At 41.6% G+C, this 15,223-nt stretch overlaps 1 protein-coding gene across 3 annotated transcripts in view; it reads right to left on the minus strand.

Moving 5' to 3' along the window:
• Positions 1 to 13,494, minus strand: part of DENND6A (DENN domain containing 6A) — a 51,597-nt gene extending 38,103 nt beyond the window's left edge. For all 3 annotated transcript variants that reach the window (XM_019947703.3, XM_019947704.3, XM_019947701.3), the window contains exon 1: positions 13,258 to 13,494. In XM_019947703.3, the coding sequence (XP_019803262.1) occupies positions 13,258 to 13,494 (237 nt within the window). The remainder of the gene's footprint in view (positions 1 to 13,257) is intronic.
• Between the last annotated feature and the right edge of the window lie 1,729 nt (positions 13,495 to 15,223).

A 15,223-nucleotide genomic window follows, 5' to 3' on the forward strand; every position in this document is an offset into this window, starting at 1 on the left:
GTCAGAACAAGCACTAGTAAACACCAGACCCAAGGGCACCCACTCTACAGGCCAATCAACCAAGTGCCCAGATGGGGCTGGGTATGAAAATTCTGCCCAAGAGAATACCAGTGCTCAAGTGGGCCAGTACAGATTCTCTCAGGAATGTGAAGAAGAGATGGGATTCGGAGCAGCAGGTTAGCTAGTGGCTGGTAACCAAAAAGAGAGGAAACAACACAAAGTGTAGCAGAACTGCATTAATACTAGGTTGCTCTTCCAGTTCTGGAAGAATCCATGCGTTCTTCTATTCCCCAGAGTTGCCCAGGTGCCTGAAAATCTTACATTTCCAGAAATAACATACAGTAATAGCACATTATAAACTGTATTAAGGTGGTTTCACATATTTATTTCATTTATTTAGTTCTCACAATAATAGACAAGGCTAGTAATGGTATCCCCACTTTACATATAAGAAAACTAAGGTAAGAAAAAAGATGGGGAGAATTCACATTACTGACCATCTTCTAGAGTTTTTAATTTTCACAACTCTGTCAATTCTTCACATCTTTACAGAAGAGGGGACAAGTTCACAGTAGTTAAATAACTTGCCCAAAATTTAGCACCTAGTAAGTGCCACAACCAGGACTTGAACTTAGGTCTGCCTGATTCCAAAGTACACAAGCCACCATTCCTCACTCCACCCATAGTAGCAATCATTAACTCACAATCACAGCCCTCTTCCTCCCCTAGCCAGGATGTGGCATATAATCCTTCTCAATTCAGGAGTATGAGGAGGGTCTACAGAGCTGGTATTGTTACATGAAAACCACCCAGCATTCCTGGAATAGAAAATGACACCAAAGCCAATATTCGCTCTACTTTGCTTTGTATCCCATGTTCTGACCGACCTGACTTAACCTCTGTCTCCACAATTCATGAAGGCAAGAACCTGGTCTGTTTTGTTCAACAGTCTATCTTCACACCTAGAACAGTTTCTGGTGCATAGTAGACACTAAAAAAATATTTCTTCCATCAGTGGATATACTCTCAGATTAGCTCTGTTAAACAACTCAGTATTTAGTAATATGTAATTCTTCTTTAAGTGTACGTAGATCTTCCTTGCTTCACCTTGAGACCATTTTACTTTGTTAACTTTAAAGGAGAAATGGCAAAGATGCTGCGTGCCGCAACTAAGACCCAGCACAGCCAAGTAAATAAATAAATATTTAATAAATAAATAAAAATAAACGAGAAATGGCAAACTTATAACCTATTTGGCCATATTCATGAAAATCTCTTTACATCTAAGTTAACCTGGAGTTTGCTGGTCTAAAACATATTGAGAAGTTTAGTGGCCTGTAACAGCTTAATCTTAGACTCTAAATTCACTTTTATGTGAATGCCCTTCAAATTTTTATTTCCTCAAATTAAAATACCAACTCAAAAGCAAATATACAAAATTCCATTTTTTATTACATAAAGATATCAACCATGGTTCATCTGGACATTGGTTTCCTAAGGTTTAAAATATTAGCAAGACAGTATAGAAGAAAAATGTTGGTATGTTTTACCCATATATATGAGTACCTTAAATATATATATATAACATGTGTGTGTATATATATGTGTGTATATGCATGTATTTAAGGGGCTTATATATGCTCTATATATTTAAGTAAGTTAAAAGGATATAAAAACTACAGAACCTATCAAATTTGTCTTTCAGGGAATCCCCTGGTGGCCCAGTGGTTTGGACTCCACACTTCCAATGCAAGGGGCCCAGGTTCGATCCCTGGACAGGGAACTAGGATCCCACAGCCGCACAGCGCAGCTCAAAAAAAAAACCCACAAAAAAACAGTCTGCCTTTTAAAAACTCTGACTGTGGGACTTCCCTGGTGGCACAAGAATCCACTTGCCAATGCAGGGGACACAGGTTCAATCCCTGATCCAGGAAGACTCCACATGCCACGGAGCAACAAAGCCCATGCACCACAACTACTGATTCTCCACTCTAGAGCCCGTGAGCCACAAGTACTGAGTCCACGCGCCACAACTACTGAAGCCCATGCGCTCTAGGGCCCACACGCCGCAACTACTAAGCCCACGAGCTGCAACTACTGAAGCCACACGCCTAGAGCCCGTGCTCTGCAACAAGAGAAGCCACCGCAATGAGAAGCCCACACACCACAACGAAGAGTAGCCCCTGCTCACCACAACTAGAGAAAAGCCCGTGCGCAGCAATGAAGACCCAACGCAGCCAAACATAAAATTTAAATTAAAAAAAAAAGTAAAGTAAAAACTCTGATTGTACTAGACTGTCAAATAGTATCTAGAATTTCATTTTAATGTACTCTGTTAGAACTACTCAGTGTTTTATTTCGGAACAAATATGATATTCAAAAAGAAACAATGCATACTTATATGCTACAGCTACTGAAATGGCCACACTGTACCTAAGATCAGAAAAATCAGAAAAATTCAGGGACTTCCCTGATGGTCCAGTGGTTAAGACTCCACGCTTCCACTGCAGGGGCACAGGCTCGATCCCTGGTTAGGGAACTAAGATCCTGATTGCTGCACAGGCAAAAGAAAAAAATAAACAAGTGAAAATAGATTTTTAAAAAAGAAAAAAGAAAAATTCATACTTCACTTTAAAAACATCAACTCCCTATTTAAAAAACAAAAGAAAGAAAAGTAACCACTACCAAGTATCTAGAACTGCACAAATTGCCACAGTTACTAGAATTATTACCTGTGTACATACTTTATGTTGTTAAAAAAAAAAAGTTTAAATATAAGTTTGGGCAATCACTGTTAGTTTAGTTTTAGTCAGTTAGCTCCTGATAGCTATATGGGAAATAATCAACTGTGGGTTAGCTCCAGTACCTGGAGATGCCTCTCACTTGAAGCTTCCTCTCTCCATAGCTCAAGTAAAGGCATCTCTACTCCCCCAACCACTGGCATTCTGGGTGGCATTAAAGGGGGACAGAGAGCATCAACTAATGTCACTCTGGTTTTGTTACCTATGTTAAGATCTCCCATGTTACAGCAAATAAGGGAGAGGTGGCCAGGTAATAACCGAAGAGAAAAGTGAGTTTTATTTGATATAATTATTAAGGCTTAAAAATGATGACATATTTCACATCATGTTACAATAGAAAAAATGTCTCAGAAAAATATTAATATATATACTAGAAAAGAGTATTACAAAATGTTTTAAATGGGTCTATTCAAAGGTACATCTCTCTGCATACATCTACATCTCTCTAGCATTCCCAACTCAGTATGAAAATAATCATGGTCCCAGGAGGAGGAAAATTAGAAATACCAGCTAACTTACTGCCAGTATCATTTGGACATGGGAAAAATTCATGCCTGCCATGCACCCAAGTTGTGTGTGAATGGGTGTCTACCTGATGCCATGTGACTGGGTATCTGTCTCTACTGCATGACCCTGCCTGGTGTCCCAGGCCTGACAGAAACTACATTTCCCAAGAAACCTTGCCTTGATCTCCTACAGAAACATTAACTTACAAACAAACATCATCATAACCTTGGGGACTTCCCTGTTGGTGCGGTGGTTAAGAATCTGCCTGCCAATGCAAGGGACGTGGGTTCGAGCCCTGGTCAAGGAAGATCCGATGTGCTGCAGAGCAACTAATCCCGTGAGCCACAACTACTGGCCCTGCGTGCCACAACTACTGAAGCCCACGCACTTGGAGAGCCCGTGCTCCACAGTAAGAGAAGCCACCGCAATGAGAAGCCCGCGCAACGAAGAGTAGCCCCTGCTCACTGCAACTAGAGAAAGCCTGCACAAAGCAACGAAGACCCTATGCAGCCAAAAATAAATAAATATTTTAAAATAAAAATAATAAAATAATAAAAATGAAACTGAAATACTGTATTAAAAAAAAAGAATTCCAACTAATAAATGCAGAAGGAATAAGGAAAATAGCAAATCACTATTAGAACACCAGAGTAATAATAGTTACTACAGGAAAGATCCACTTTTGGATGCTGAAATTTGCAAGCAAATTTGAGAAACAAGATACTGCACAGTCTCAAAGTATCTCCCACAAAATAAATATTTACTAATTATGAAGAGAAAAACAGTAAATTCACAGTGGATAAATCTGACAGACATCATTTTAACCAAGTGATCAAGGTTAAAATCACCAATAATAAGACATTTTAACACCAGGTACTCTTTGATATGATGCACCAAGAAGGGCACATCACGTCTGGGGTATTCTTCCCAATAATGTATAACCCCAGACTAATCATAGGAACACACCAGAAAAACCTAAATTGAGAAACATACTACAAAATATCTGACCAATATTCTTCCAAAGTGTCAAAGTCATGAAATATAAGAAAAGACTGAGGAACTTCCACAGATTGGAGAGGGAGTTATGACACCTGTATGCAATGCAGGAACCTGGATTGGATCCTGAAAAAAAAGGACATTAATAGAAAAACTAGTGAAATTGAATAAACTCTGTTGCTCAGTACACAGTATCATGCCAATGTTATATTCTTAGATTTGATAATTGTACTATGTTTATATAAAATGTTAACATTAAAGGAAGCTGAATGAATTACTTTCATAACTCTAAAATTATCTCAAAATAAGGTTGTTAAAAAAGTAACACCTCTACTTCACATCATATTCAAAAAGTAACCCAAAGTGGATCAAAGACCTAAGTGTAAAAGCTAAAACTACAAAACTCTTAGAAGAAAATATAGGAATAAATCTTTATGACCCTGGATTAGACAATGGTTTCTAAGCTATGATACCAAAAACACAAGCAACCATAAATAAATTGGACTTCATCAAAATTTAAAGCTTTTGCACTTCTAAGAACACTGCCAAGAAAGTGAAGACGAACTGCAGAATGGGAGAAAGTATCTGCAAATCATATATCTGATAAGGGTCTAGAGTACAGGATCTATAAAGAACTCTTATAATTCAACAATAAAAAGTCAAATAACCCAATGTTTAAATGGGCAAAGGATCTGATTTGAAATTTCTCCAAAATAGATATACAAGAAGTCAATAAGCACATGAAAAGACGCTCAATGTCATTAGTTATTAGGGAAAAACAAATAAAATTACAGTAAGATACCACCTCATACCTCTAGGATGGCTGTAATCAAAAGGACAAAGTGGTAGCAAGGATATGGAGAAATTAGGAGCCTCATACATTACTGATGAAAATGTGAAAATGAAGTCACATTGGAAAACCATTTAGTAGCTTCTCATAAAATTAAACATGGAGGACTTCCCTGGTGGCAAAGTGGTTAAGAATCCGCCTGCCAATGCAGGGGACACGGGTTCAATCCCTGGTCCAGGAAGGTCCCACATACTACGGAACAACTAAGCCCGTGTGCCACAACTACTGACCCTGCTTTCTAGAGCCCATGCACCACAACTACTGAGCCCCCATGCTGCAACTACAGAAGCCTGCGAGCCTAGAGCCCGTGCTCCACAATAAGAGAAGCCACTGCAATAAGAAGCCCACGCACTGCAACAAAGGGTATCCCCGGCTCGCCGCAACTAGAGAAAGCCCGTGCACAGCAACGACGACCCACAGCAGCCAAAAAAATTAAACATGGAGTTACCATATGACCCAGCAATTTCACTCCTAGGTATTCATCCAAGAGAAGTGAAAAGCATACATCCACACAAAAACCTGTACACGAACGTTCATAACAGCATTATTCATCATAGCCAAAAAGTGGAAACAATCCAAATTTCCATCAAATGATGAATGGATATACAAAATGTGATGTATCTGGACTTCCCTGGTGGCGCAGTGGTTAAGAATGCACCTGCTTAAGTAGGGGACACGGGTTCGAACCCTGGTCTGGGAAGATCCCACATGCTGCAGAGCAACTAAGCCCGTGCACCACAACTACTGAGCCCACGTGCCGCAACTACTGAAGCCCACCCGCCTAGAGCCTGTGCTCCACAAGAGAAGCCACCGCAATGAGAAGCCCGCGCACCGCAACAAAGAGTAGCCCCCACTCACCGCAACTAGAGAAAGCCCGTGCAAAGCAACAAAGACCAACACAGCCAAAAATAAATAAATAAATAAATAAACTTATAAAAAAAAGTGATGTATCCATATAATGATATAAAACTCAACCATATAAAAGAATGAAGTACCAATACATACTACAACATGGATGAATCTTGAAAACATACTAAGTGAAAGAAGCCAGACACAAAAGGCCACATGTTGTATGATTCCATTCATATGAAATATACAGAAAAGGAGAATCCATAGAGACAAAGTAGATAAGTGGTTGCCAGGAGCTGGAGGGGAAAGGAGAATGGGTCATGACTGAAAGAGAATGTAAGGGAAATTTGGGGGCAGTAATAATATTGCTTCTTGATCTCTAGGGTCGTGACACGGTATACTCACTTTTTGAAAATTCACCAAAATACAGATTTAGGATTTGTGCACTTTCTACATGTGTGTTACACTTCAATGAGAATGTTACTTACTTTAAAAAGTGGAAAAAATGGCCTGAAATCACAGTATCCTCAAGTCTAAGATTCCCACTTTCTCAAGATTGAAGTTAAATTACTCTACTAGAAAACTTGATCAGTTTGAAAATGGAATGGATGGTAAAGCATTTCTCAAAAAAAAGTAAAGTTTAGGTACAGTTTTCCATGTTTCACATCATTCATCACAGTAAGTACAAAAACATAAAGTACTTGTGAAAGAACTAACTAGACAGGAGAACATCCCAGATTATCTCCAGATTATATAATTTCATAACTGAATCAGAGATTAGTAATGTCCCAGATTATCTCCAGATTATATAATTTCATAACTGAGTCAGAGATTAGTAACACCAATTAGATTGTAGAATCTGGGAGCCTAAGAAGCTCAAGAGGTCACTAAGGTTTTAAACCTCAAATCATAGAACTACATCAAGCTACCACGAAGTGCTACTATTTCACAAGGAAATTTAAAGGCCATTATTAGTACCCTGCAAATCCTATCCTATCATTCACTGTTGAATGGTCTACCTTCCATGCTAGACTGCAAACTCAATGAGGAAGGGATAATCAAGGCTTTATCTCCAGAACATACCATTGTCTGGATATGGTAGTTGTCCAGTAAATATCTGAATAGATGGCTCAATGAGACAGTATAGCAGCATGCAATTATACACACCCATTTCAATTAAAACAGTGAACATGCTGAGGATCAAATACTGAGGCTATGGGTCACCCAGAAGAGAGGAAGAAACACGAAAACCTTTCACACAACTGCCTTTATCCTTCTCAGAAAAATAAACAGAAACTTTGCTAAGATAAAGAAAACTGTGCTGACTACTCCAGGTTCCACCCTGTTAGGGGTTAAGGGGGAATAAATAGGCATTGGCTCAACAAAAAACAGAAGTGGGAAAAAAAGGGGAGTCAATTCTGCTACCTGCTCTTTTAAAAACGGCATAAGTTTGCCTTCACCCCAAAGCAGGAATTTATCTTCAATTTGTTAGAAAAAAAGTAGGGGGGGATCAGTAATGAAATGATTATAAATTGTCCTGCTTTTTATAGATAATTTAACTGGCCTGAAATTCTTTTCACCAAAGAGGTGAAATACAAACTATGTACATATACATATATGTATGTACACATATATGTACATACAAATAGGCTATGTCATAGATTATCAGCAAGGTGAAACCTAATAAACTTGATTCCCAGAAAGTGCTCTAAGTACTTGTGACTGACACAAGTTTAGCTTGGATGATTCACATCCAAAGCTGTGTGTTTTTATAAATAAATTTAAGGCAAAATAATAGGAGTGAGGGAATAGCCAAGATAGGCCCACACTGATTATTGAATGTGCAAGGACACTAATTATAAAAAAGGGGCTAGGGACTTCCCTGGTGACGCAGTGGTTAAGAATCCACCTGTCGGGCTTCCCTGGTGGCGCAGTGGTTGAGAGTCCGCCTGCCGATGCAGGGGACACGGGTTCGTGCCCCGGTCCGGGAAGATACCACATGCCGCAGAGCGGCTGGACCCGAGCCATGGTCGCTGAGCCTGCGTGTCCGGAGCCTGTGCTCCGCAACGGGATAGGCCACAATAGTAAGAGGCCCGCGTACAGCAAAAAAAAAAAAAAAAAGAATCCACCTGTCAATTCAGGGGACACGGGTTCGATCCCTGGTCCAGTAAGCTTTCACATGCCACGGAGCAATTAAGCCTGTGCGCCACAACTACTGAGCCTGTGCTCTAGAGCCCACGTGCCACAACTACTGAGCCCGCGTGTCACAACTACTGAAGCCCGAACTCCTAGAGCCAGTGCTCCGCAACAAGAGAAGCCACTGCAATGAGAAGCCCGCGCACCGCAACAAAGAGTAGCCCCCGCTCGCCGCAACTAGAGAAATCCCGCGTGCAGCAACGAAGACCCAATGCAGCCAAAAATAAAAAAATAAAACAAAATTTTTAAAATATTTTTAAAAAGGGTAGCTAACATATTGGGTATGCATTAAATGAGAGAAATTAATTTTTACATGCTTTATCTCACTTAGTACCTCCAACAACGCTCAGGATATTATTTTGCCATTTTATAATTGAGGAAAATGAGACACAGAGAACTGAAGAAACTGGTCAAAACTCGGACAATTAGCATATGTTCAACACCCCAAAGCTTGTACTCTTTTCACTAGATTGATATTCTGTCCAAAAAGTTGATAGGTCATAGCCTTCAACAGGGGGAAAGCCACCAATGATTTCTCGATTCTTATAAAATTGGGGTGGGGGCTGGAGAGGTTCAAGAGGTAATCTCAAATTACAGATGTGTCACCTCCCATGATGTTCTGTGAGTTCCGTAAATTCACATGATTTAAAGGCCCTCAAAAAATGAAGACCATCTCTAAGGAAGTGTGTACAGGTGGCAAACAACTCTTCACACTATGAAGAAAAAAAGAAACTACTAAATATCCAAATTAGGGAAAATGGTTAAATAAATTGTGGTCCATAAAAAAATATTTATGAGGACTCTTTAACGATATGGCAAATTGTGAGAATGCTTATCAGTAATGGCAGACTCTTACAGCAGACCTATTTGGGGGACTGCTGCCCAGACCATGCTTTCAAGTGTCCCCTCCTTTTGCAGGGGTGAGCCTAAGTGGCCACTACAGTTACTGAAACACTGTCTCCTTACCGCAACTGACTGAACAAAAGGGAGCACCTGACCCATGCTGAACCAGTCAGATACTCTAGTATTCGAATTAAGCTTCTGCCTGGTTCCAGAATACAAAAGTATAAGTTTGGCTAATATCAGTACCGTGGAAATCCAAAGTCAAGTGAAATGGGGGAGCAGATATTCAGACCCTTGCAGAGGAAATCAGCCTCAGCACAGAGAAAAGAACAGACATGCAAAGAGAAGCAAAGACAAAATTCCACACAGCTCCACAGAGACAAAGGCAAAAGCCTGGGGCTTTCCAAATCCCATGAGGTTCAACCCTGCTTCCTGCAACTGGTTCCAAAAGATTCCTTACAGTCAATTTCTCTTCACTTAAATTTATTTGAGAGGATTTCTGTTCTTAACAATCAAACTAATCCTTGACAGATACAAAATTATATAAAGAAAAAAAGCATTAACAAAAATGCCAAGTATTAATCTCTTAATATAATTATGAGTGATGTTTTCTAGTGTTTATAATTCCCTTTCTTGCCAAGTTTTCAACAATGAACATATTATTACTCAATGAGGAAAAAAAAAACTGGAATGAGGCAATTCTGGATTCAGATAATTAATTAAGGCTTTATTATAAAATCAAGTAATTTCACAGAGCTGGAAGTGACAAAGAGTATATAAAATTCAGAGGATTTCAAACCTTGTTCCAGAGGACCCTTAGTGTCACTGTGGTGATGCCAGAGCCATCTCAGGGGAAAAGAAAGAAGCTGAGCACACCTCCTGTAGTCAACACCTTTTGCAGTCTCTTCCCAGCTCAAAAGACCCCCTTTACTGTCCTCTTCTTCTAGGACAGGGTTCCCAACAGACATTTTATGCAACACAGACCACTCCTCCAACCACTCAGGTCTTCAGCTGATTATAGCAGAGTGAGAAACTGCTCCAAACAAGGCCTGAGTACCTTCCTTCGGTGTTTGGAATGAGAATGACGTTCACTCTCTTCGTTGAAGTGGCCGAAAAGGGCAACTTCGCCATAAAGATCACAGAAGCAGAGAAGTTAGTTTAAAGGAGAGCATGAAGCATGAACAAAATCCATAAAACAAGAGCATAAACAAGAGACTTCCCTGGTTCTGGGCTCTAGCCATTTCCTGGAAGTCCTTCTAGGTTTGTACCTTGGACATCTTGAAACACCTCTGTGGCCTTACAGCAAATGTGCCTTTTCTCCTTCAGCTATAGCTTAGTTTCTGTCGTCCACAACCAAATATATACACACAGGCCCCGTTTCAACCAGATTAGCCACTGAGGTACATCTGATTTTCATCTACCCAGAAAAAAAGTTCCCCTACTTTAAAAAGAATACTAATTCGGGCTTCCCTGGTGGCACAGTGGTTGAGAGTCTGCCTGCCAATGCAGGGGGCACGGGTTTGTGCCCCAGTCCGGGAAGATCCCACATGCTGCGGAGCGGCTGGGCCCGTGAGCCATGGCCACTGAGTTTGCGCGTCCAGAGCCTGTGCTCCGCAACGGGAGAGGTCACAGCAGTGAGAGGCCACAGCAGTGAGAGGCCCGCGTACCGCAAAAAAAAAAAGAATGCTGATTCTAGTACTTCAACTTCATTTTTCTAGTGAGAAAACTAAGGTCCGAAGGCCTCATCTTCACAAAGCAAAAGTTAGGGGTTCTCTTCATTGAAAATGAAAAAGAATTTCAGTGCTTCCCAAATACAGACTTACCTAGGTCTTACTGAGTCCAAGGCACTGTTCCAAATGCTTCATCAACATTAACTTACCTAACCCTCACAACAGTGCCATGATATAGGCACTGTTATCCTGTCACAGAGGAGTGTGAGGCTCAGATGAGCTAAGTAACGTACCCCAAGTCACACAGATTCAAGCCTAGGCAGTCTAGCTCTAGGGTCTGAGTTCTTGGTCAATATTCTACATTATCTCTTTAGTAGGGATTTAAGCTTAAATAAGTGGCATTGTTTATGCATTTAAAATTTGCAACTGGTACTTTCTATCATAGCAGAACTGACTTCTTAAGTCTCTCGCAAGCCTAAGACTAAATGACTGCATTTCTGATAACACAACTGCGTTGGAGGATATACTGTCCAAACTTAGTTTTTAACCTATTTCACTTCCCTTCTGAATCCCTATGGTTGTGCATTATAGGAAGTAGGGTGGGGCTATTACGTCATTTCTCCAAAACAATTCTATATTTACCTTCTTGCCCCATTACAGCCACCCCTCCTGTCCATTTTTGGCCTGGATATGGCCATATTACAAAAGTGAAATATATTTTCAACTATTTTGTTATATTAACTATAATTTGTATTCCTTTTTCTTCATTTTAAAAGTGGGAATATTCTACATTCCTCAGGAAAACAAAACAAAATTAAATTGTGTTGCCTCTCAATGTGTTTATCTTTCTCGGGATCCTTTATTAGGGAATCTTCCCCACCCTCACCCTACACTTTCTAAAATCAGTGATTCTTAACCTGAGGACAATGCAACAGAATCTCCATAAATGACCCCCAGATAGTCAATGGAAGCATATACATGATTTTGTATTACCATTTTCCTTAGGGAGAGAGTTCATGAAGTTCATAACTTATCTGCATTCTGGACCTTTTAAAAATGTGAAGAACCAAAGACCTGAAGAAAACTCTGTGCAATAGCATATACTATGGGAAATGAAATTCAAAATAGTCTCAGTGATTCACATTTCTGTAGCACCTCAATACTTGCTAAGTATTGTTTATTAGGTCAGAAAAAAACATACACGTTATAAAGCATGCCCAAAGGGTCAGAGTCCAAAAGGATCTCCTTTAACTATTCAAAAATATAATCGACTACAACAACTCAATCCTATGCTTTCTGATTAAATCGTATTTTGCTATACATATAGCTTCAGGTTAATATGTCAGTGTAAATGATAGATGACATAAATCTCTTCTTCACAGTCTTTGGGAACAGTTGTTTCCATCTCAAAGTACTGTTCATGTATTCACTCACTCTATCAATTTTTTATTGAACACTGTCACGTGCCAGGCACTGCATTTAGCCCTATCTGCTGGTGTGATTAATTCTTGGTTCTCCTCTAAACTGTAGTCTTACTCTATAAATATAGGTTAGAGTATATCTTTCATATACGTCTGCTCAGCAACCAAGATAATGCCTAAATCTTAGTGGAAACAAAGTGTATTGAGCTGTGTAATGATGAAACACAGAGAAGACAGGCTGAATACACACTCCACATTAAGAAACACCTCCCTGGCCAATTTTCATAGCCCACTCATGCCACTAAAGTCAGAATGAGATGATTCATTAAAATCTGTCATTGCCACCAAAACAAACAAAAAAATCTTCTAAACGTAGGTCCTTCTGACTCTACGTTTTTCTTGGCTACATAAAGACAAGCAATCTCTTATGCTACAAAAGGAACCCTAAATAATGTCAAGATTACAAGGCCTTTCAACAAGGCGCTATAAAAATGGAAAACTTGACAAATTCACAAGCGAACGATTTTCCTTACGTTCATCTTGCTATTAGCTTTCAGGCCGTCTCATAAGCAACATCAAGATATAAGAGAGATGAGAAACAAAAGGAGGAAAAGGAGAAAACCCCTGCTGAGACAAGCATTTCGGCTCAGGCTAAGTGGAATGTTCTGAAAGTCGCTGCAAACGACCAAAACAATCCATGAGTCTAAAAAAAGTTGGCTGTGTGAGGTCTGGCTAGTTCACCATATGTCAGGGGCATTGTTTGCTTCTTGAAAAAGTCCCAAACATCCTGCCTGCCGTCTTCTCCGGGTGCCGCTAACCATTCTAGTTATTCCTGTGACACCGGGTTAAAAAAAAAAAAAAGAAATAAAAGAAAACAGGGCCATCAACAAGTATTTAGGAGGGGGCTAGAGAGAACTTTTCACCCTAAGCCACAGCCCACGATCCTCCCACGGGAACTGCCTCTGGACCGCAGCCCGGCAGACGGCGGAGGGGCTGCCGGCCACGCCCGGATGCGCAGCGGGAAGGGTCCAGGCCGGTCGGCCCGCGGGCCACAAGCTCTGCTGGGGCTGCCCCAGCGCGGGGACCGGGACGGGGCGCAGGGGCCAGGTGCGGCCGGGCCTCACCTCCACGGCTTGGCCCAGCTCCAGGTCGAAGCCCACCACACACACGCAATGCAGCCAGGCTGAGAAGCCGTCCCAGCGCAGCAGGCCCCGGCTGCGGCCCTCGTCCTCTTCAACGTCCTCTGGCGCGTCTCCCGCCGCCACCACGGCCGGCGCCTCGCGTTCCTCGTCCGCTGCCCCCGCCTGACCCAGCGGCCCGCGGGAGCCGGGCCCCGAGCCTGCCAGGCCCCGCAGAGCCATCCGCCGCCCCCTGGCTGTTTGCGCCGCCTCCACTGCGGACCGCGCTACAGAGCGCGCTCGGCTCCGCGCAGACGCAGCCACAGCTGCCGCAGCCGCGGGGGACGGGCTCAGCCGGGGCGGGGCCGCGGCCCATGTGACCCTGGGAGCCCGGCTCTGCATGGGTCCTCCTGTACCGGCCTCCCGGAATAAAATACGTCGCGCAGGCCCTTGACTGGGCTTGTGAAGCCTCCTTGCTTTAAAGCTCTTCAAGACTGAAGCAGTGAATCCTGGAATCCTCCTTCGCAGTCCAACGACCAAGGAATGAATTATTCTTGGAATGACACCGTTCATAATTATAAGGTATTATCAAATTGTTAGAACATAATGGTAACGGTGGCTAACATTTATTGAGCACTTACTTTGTGCCAGATGATGTGCCAAGTAAGTATTTGCAAATATTACTTCATTGAATCTAGTAGGTAGTCATCATTGTATATTTCTTTTCAGGTAAACTGAGGTTCTGAGAGGTTATGTGACTAGCCAAGCAAGTATTAAAACTCTGATGCAGGCTTACAGTTCACTCAGGCAATCTGTTGACAGAGATCTGTGCCTTCATTCAGCATACCCCTCTCCACCAAGCCCCCTCCCACCTTTCTTGGCCTGGTTGCCTGTGACTCACTCAGCACTCATCCATCGCCAGACCTTTCTGGAACACCTCTACAACAACCTGAGGATCACTTTCTCTCAGCAGAGGTCTAGTCTCAGGCAGCTTAGTATTCTTGGAGATCGACGTGGGGCTGGGCACCCAGGAGGCACTTAGTCTATTGAATTGTTACTGATTATGGGTCCAGCGTGGTGCTACAGACTAGGATTTATTTAGCACCTACTGTGCTGAGCATAAACTGCAAAGTGGAAGTAAATCAGAAACACACAATAATGCCCCAATAGAAAAGTGAGTAAAAGACAATGAATAATAACTCACAATAAACGTGTTTTTAAAAAACAGCACAGTATTCATGCTTTTACACACATTATCTTACCTAATCCTCCCAACAGCCAAAAAGGTAGGTCCTATTCTTCCCATTTTACAGATAAGGGCCCTGAGGCTCCATGAGATGATGATAATGTCACAGCCAGTAGGTGGCAAAACAAAGACTTAAGCCCACACCTCTCTCACTGAACCTGAGCTCCTAAGCATTTTGCTGCACCACCCAGTCAAATCTACCCTGTCTGACAAGCATTGTTCTGTCCACATCCATAGGATTTTTATTTGAAGTAAGTGTTAGCATCTCTCTTTTCAAGGAGAGGGTCAAGCATTCTCAGACATCAGTAGCGATGTTTGCAAGAGTCTTTCTTTAGGACGTAAGATGAACTAGAGACAGCATTAAAGTTAAGAGGCCAATTCTTTGCCCGAAGCTATCTGCCCTCCTACTCCAGAGAACCACTGTAGTTAGAGAGAAAAAATATATTCTGCATTTAAGTAAGTCTCTAGACCTGTTCTTAGGAAAGAACAGTAACAGTTTTTAGTATTGAAAACAGTATTAGAAAGAGCACTAGACAAGTGCTAGTGGATTTTGGATTTTAGCACCTGCTCCATCCACAATCATGGTAGGCAGGCTGCTCAAAGACCCCATTTCTGCATTGGTAAAATAGGAATGATCATTCTGGTCTACTTACATAACTGATTATGGGGAAGAGCCAAGCTATTGCAACATACACGTTTTACTGGACACTACCTCATTATTAATGA

The sequence above is a fragment of the Tursiops truncatus genome, chromosome 10, assembly GCF_011762595.2.
Source record: "Tursiops truncatus isolate mTurTru1 chromosome 10, mTurTru1.mat.Y, whole genome shotgun sequence".
NCBI classification, from domain to species: domain Eukaryota; kingdom Metazoa; phylum Chordata; class Mammalia; order Artiodactyla; family Delphinidae; genus Tursiops; species Tursiops truncatus.